Here is a 6,000-nt window from a genome sequence, read left to right as displayed (position 1 = left end):
TATATGACTTAACGGAACGAAGTGCGAGCACTTATGTCTTAGTCATATTAGCAAGTTGTAGTTTCAGTCAATTCCGTTAACCCAGTTCCCAACTGGGTAGTTCTGAAGTTAAGGGAGAAAATCTAAAAAATGTCAAATGTCCTGAAATTTTAAGCCAAAAAAATATTTACTAAGTTTCCTTTAATAGTTGCTTAAAACAGTTATTTTTATATCTGAAACATCTAAATATTATATAAAATAGCATAAGCAACTCCTATGCTACAAGAAAAAGCTTTTATTTGGACAAAAACAGTGAAGTTCTGTCCTTTGCACTCCCCGTGGGTATGTCTGTCCTGCAAAATTGCACGTTTCTACAAAAAATGTCCCACTTTGGGCATTTGAAAAGGTGGCAACCCTAAACCCAGATGGAGAATCAACTGCTGTTAGACACCAATGCTACCACCCTTTCACTTTTAGAGTCTAGCACCCCGCCAGATTCCAAACTGAATAACTGTTCAGGAACCGTAGTGCACAAGAGTAACTTAAATCAGCGCAGTGCATTCAAAGTCAGCTTTTCAACATCCAAACATAATCAGGCAACCTTTCGCAGACAACCACAACAGTAACGAAATTCATTTTCAGCATCCAAAGAAACAGTTTCCTATTGCCCATAATGCAGCGCGGAACCGGAAACAAGTTCACTTGACAGACATGGTTGCCTGGTTCTCAGGACGATAAAGAAGGAAGTGTGAGTGGTGCATTGCAATGTAAAAAAAAAAAACAAGCAAACTAAGGAATAATAAGTTTCTCCTACCAGCCATTTTCATAGAAAGTTTAACACACCATCTTTTGATTCCATGAATGAAGAAAGTCGGGGCCGCAAGCCGGCCTGCAACAAATGAACTGAGGGCGCCCGCCTGTCAGTGGCTGCACCACCATGTCATTTTTCAAGAAGAAAGGTAAGACAACGCGTGCGGGGTGCACCTTAGTGGGTGCTGACAGCTGCCGGGTAGCGGTCGCTAAGCAACACTGATCCCAGACCTGTTGGGTCCAACCGCTGGTCTATAGTCTGATCACCCTTATTGCTGAGGGTGGAAGTCATAGACGAGTTGTCAGTGGCAGAAAAGTCATACCGGCAGCAGGGGCATGATTGGTACCAAGAGATTAATTTGCAAGAAGCAGATTTCCGTATGTTTCCCGCTAATACGCACATTTTGCAGTTTTAACGTGTGTGCCCCTTGATTTTTTTACTCTGCTTTATTGCATTTATATCTGTAGGGTAATGGGTAAGTCCTTGATAATCATGACCCGAATGTATCTGAACAGCTGTTCCATTGTCATAGCTGATCAGTTCTGAAGTGTCTTCCCGTGTAAAATAATTTAGGGTAGATGCATACCATAGCATCCTGGCTCATACGTGTAAGGGCCAACTAAAAGCAAGTCATGCAGTTATTTGAATGTTTCTCTTAAATCTAGGGCACAACTTTGTATCGGTTGTGTCTTTCCAAACATAGCTTCAGGTGGTATATCATGTTGTTTGAAGACTGTCATCTAAAATTGATCAGATTATGATTAAGTTTACCACAAGGCAAAACTGGGCCATTAATGATTCCCTCTAGAGGTCTGGATTTGTTACAGAGTTGGACTTTATTATGCATGTTCTTACCTCTGTGAATTCGCCTTAAGTTTATATTGCAAGGGGTATTATTTTTGCTAGGCTGGACAAATGAGAAGTGCTTTTATGTAGCCAGAAATGTGAGAATGTCAGTTTTAGACTGCGTTGAGTTGCTTTAAGCACAGTACTGCATATATCACTTTTTAAAGACCTTTATGTAAAGACGTACAGTTTTTAAATCTGTATTTTGTTTAATTTATTGTAAGCCACTATAAGGACTTGTAATTCCATTTCAGTATTATTGTCTGAAGTAAACTTGATTTATTGTTATCAAGTTTGCTGTGTCATAAACCTTTTTGTATACAGGGTGAGCTTTTTCTGAATTGTTAACAAATGGCTGACATGTAAGATCTTATTTGTTTAGCTCGTTTGCATGTTGTTTTGCATGTAGTGTTAAAGTACAGTTCCAGTTTGATTTCTGACTTTACCACGTCTGTCTTGGCCAATAAAATATATTCCAGTCGCCTCATTTGCTTTTCCACTACAGAGCAACAGAGTTACTGAGTAATAATTACTTTCTGCTGAAGTACTGGATGCTAGAGTTTTCTGTTTTAGTAAAATTAGTGGGATCAGGCGTTGAAAACTGAAAAAAAGCTCAACATTTTAATTTTCTGAGCAGCTCTAGTATCCCTAAATCACTTTAAGTGGTTAATGTAGTAATTTTTTCTACTTCAGAATGGCCTGATGGGTGCTGCCTTTCTGACGTGGTTTTGTTTGTTATTTTCTTATTAATTTTTAAGTAAGTAGGTAGGTAGGTAGGTTTGTCCAAAGGCCATATCAGCTCCAGCCCAGGCTAGAGACACAATTGCATATATTTTTACTTAGCATACAAGTATTTAATATTTTAAATGAGGAACATATCTGAATTTAGAGACATTACTTATTGCATAATTATAAATTACAAATGATTTGTTCTCTGGAAACAAAGATTTATTCAAAACAAAAAATTTCTTACATCAGACACCAAACTATCCCTAGCTGGGGCTTTCCTCCTACCATGCCTTCTCTATGCTGTTCCCATCCTAACAAACTTACAATCCACATTAATCTCCCAGCTCTAGCAAACATGCAATAAAATCACCAGATTTGCAACAAACCAAACCTGTAAGTCACACCATTGCATTGCACTAAAAAACTTCAATAGCCAGAATTTCCCCATCAACTTATTATCTCACAACTACAAGCCATACACTCCATCCTACATAAACCTACTGCCTGCCCCTCCCTCTCCTCCCTTGTTTCCTTTTACACCCCCACTAGATCTCTTAGAAGCTCTGACAAACAACTCCTTGACATATATTAACCCAACAAAAACACGAGTAAACTTCTTTGTAACTGAAATGTTTCTTTAGCCTGAAAAAAACGTCCTAACTCTGTTAGAAACATCCCAAATACAAATCAATTCAAAAAGCAACTAAAACTTTATTTCTTATGTTTATGGATCTGCACATGCTAGGAGCCTACATTCATTCTTCCATCTCTCCAACCTTTTCTCTCTTCCTTCGTCTCACTTCTCTTCCTCTCTAATAACTTGAGGGCTACTTTTTTCTTTGACTCTACCTTTCTCACAATTTTAGGCAGCTATAATGTGACTTCTATTTATCCACTATAACTAAGTAATAATGTTACCTAGTTCATCTGTTTTTTGTAGTTACTGACACTCTTATAGTACTTTGATGCCACTCTGCCTTGAAATTGTACATTCCATGCCTCATCTGTAAATACTTATTGTGCTTATTTGAAATTTCCAGATTCTTTTTCATTGACCTCTTTCTATTTACGTATTTAACTTTTTGGCATAATCCATGTTTTACTTTGGTGTTTTTACTATGTTGTATAACTTTTAATACATTTCTCTATGTTTTATGAATATTTGAAAGTAATATCCTGGAGCTTTTCTCCTCAGGTTTCCACTGATCAGTCGGACCAACCTAATTAACAAATGTCAAATAAATAAGTAATTTTCTTGACATACACATCGATTGCTAAAATTACTAGGTAGAGTAAGAAGTTAAAATGCTTAAACCTTGATACAGTGAGAATATTTGAATGCCAAGGAATAGATAAAAAACTGTTTAGCTGCAGAAGAGCTGTTACAATGTTGTTAGAGTAGGTGCAACAATGTCCTCCATCACATTTAACACTTAATATTTAAATGATCAGATAGCTACTTTTTGAAACTGCAGTTATTTTAATTTCTGACAGAATGGGTAACCTATTTCAGGATGTGGGAGCAGTTTTACTGAACAAATTTTCTCTTGCGGCTAACCCAAAGGTAGGCCTCGTCAACTCAAGGGCTCTTTAATTGTAAAACTTTAAGTAACAGTGCCCTTAGGGGGACTCCCAAGATGTCTGTACACTCAGCAGCATGTTGATTAGAGCACTCATAATGTGAAAGCTGATAACTATCGTGACTCTTTTTCACACCTTATCAGTTTTGGTGATATTCATTTTGTTGCATGGATGCCTGCAAATAAGACATTTGGAGAAAGTAAGAGAAGATCAACAAACAAAGGTGAAAAAAATGTGGCTGGGAAGGACCTTACAGTCATTCAGTAAAAAGTAGTTTAAGGTTCAGTTCTAGTACAGGAGATGGCTTCCTATAATTAATAGGAAAAAATAATGAAATACACTGAGATGTTTAAGTGCGATACCGGAGGTATTATATGGGTCCTGGTAACTTTGTTGAATGGTACTTTGGTTGACATCTGTTTAATGGCCACAGTTTGGTTGACGAAAAAATGGTCAACAGGCGTGCAAGATCAGCTATCCGCAGGTAGGAGAATAGACCCTTTCCCTCCAGGATTGTGTGATCTCAGAGTTAACATATATAATTAGCAGGGTGGTGTGGTGTGGGGGGCAATGATGCTTTCTTTGTTTTTTTAAGTTTTACATGAGCCAACATTAATTCTCGGAGCATGTGTAGTATAGTGTTGATGTTTTGACATTGAATACCATTTATGTCAACATGTACAATCAATTTAAGTAATTCCACGTACATGCCAAATGACAAAAGGCTGAAATCAATAGAAGATGGTTTAAACCGCTATTTAGATGAAGTAATAACATTTGCAGAAATTCTAAGATGAAATGAAGAAAAGACTGAAAATGAGGCTTTTCAAAAGGAACTGTCTAAAAAGCAGAGCACTAAGGTAAGAATTGGGATGTTTCTTGCTAGACTAGAGAAACTGCACTGGTGTCCCACAGCAAGATTTGTTAACTGAGGACATATAGTTTGCATATTTCTTATCTAGCTATAAGAAGGCAGCTAAGACCTACATTAGTAAATATGCAGTCACACCAGCAGAAAAGACTGTGGCAGAAGGGAAAAGTATTGACATATGGGGCCACCAGACTGTTTGTAGGAAGTGGTAATTTGCTGTACACTGCGCAGAAGAGAAATACATTTATCCTGGCAATTAGGGGATGTTGAGATCCAGGTGTGAGATTCGGGGTGCTATATTATGCTGTCTTCAGAATATTTTTTTCCTGGAGGAACAAAGACATTTCTGTATACAGAAAAGACTAAGGAGGTAATTTTAAAAAGAATGAAAAAGTTTAGCTGAAGGGGCCTCTGCCTCTTAGGTTTCTGACAGTAAGAAATTCAGTAAACCTTTTCAAAAAGAAAATACACGAGTGACAGAAAAAAAGTCCAAAAGCCGACTAAAAGAATTAGGAATACCATGGACATGAAGAAGAGACCTGTTTTGGTATGTCAAGATGATCAAAAGGAAGATCAGCAGCAATATGAAATTGGTGACTATTTGGAAGAATTCCAGAGCATCAGTCCGACTGGATGAGATTTAAACACTTGAGCTGTGGTTCTGCAAGAAAAAGTGTCTGAAAAAGACTGGAAGTTTTACTGTATTAAACTGGTGGGAGAACTTTAAAATATAATCCCCACCTTATGTCATTAATGTTTAGGTGATTAAATGGGCTGAAAACGTAACTGCAAGTAAAATAGCTTTTATTATTAATATTATTAATATTTGTATACAGTCTCATGATGCAAGTTATATTGTAAAAAAGTCTGGTATGGTATGCTGTCAGAGGTATTTTAAATGTGAAATGTGTGTGGGGAGGGGGTATCAGTTACTGTTGTGTATGCTAGTGGTATAAAAGTAAGAAAGTACTTAACTGTAATGTATTCAGGTTTTATACTGTAACTGTATGGGAATGGTTCGAAAGAAGCATGTTGATTAATGTATTGTGATCTTGGGCTGCTGGAATGGTGTAGGCATTCACTAATCTGGCACCAGTAGGACCCGAGGAGTGCCAGATTAGTGAAAATGCCAAGTCAATGAAGGATCACCTCTAAGCGGTAGCTAAACACCATATCATAACTT

At 37.3% G+C, this 6,000-nt stretch overlaps 1 protein-coding gene across 1 annotated transcript in view; it reads left to right on the top strand.

Moving 5' to 3' along the window:
* Positions 1-622: 622 nt before the first annotated feature.
* The window catches only part of AKAP10 (A-kinase anchoring protein 10), a gene marked incomplete in the record, with an annotated part of 1,224,755 nt that continues 1,219,377 nt past the window's right edge, over positions 623-6,000 (top strand). The window contains 1 exon segment of the mRNA XM_044054325.1: positions 623-938. Coding sequence (XP_043910260.1) covers positions 917-938 — 22 coding nt within the window.

Source organism: Protopterus annectens, chromosome 13.part0 (assembly GCF_019279795.1).
Source record: "Protopterus annectens isolate FY-2018-M chromosome 13.part0, PAN1.0, whole genome shotgun sequence".
Lineage (NCBI taxonomy): Eukaryota > Metazoa > Chordata > Ceratodontiformes > Protopteridae > Protopterus > Protopterus annectens.
The sequence above is the reverse complement of the archived record's forward strand: the minus strand, read 5'-3'. Positions and strand labels throughout refer to the sequence as shown.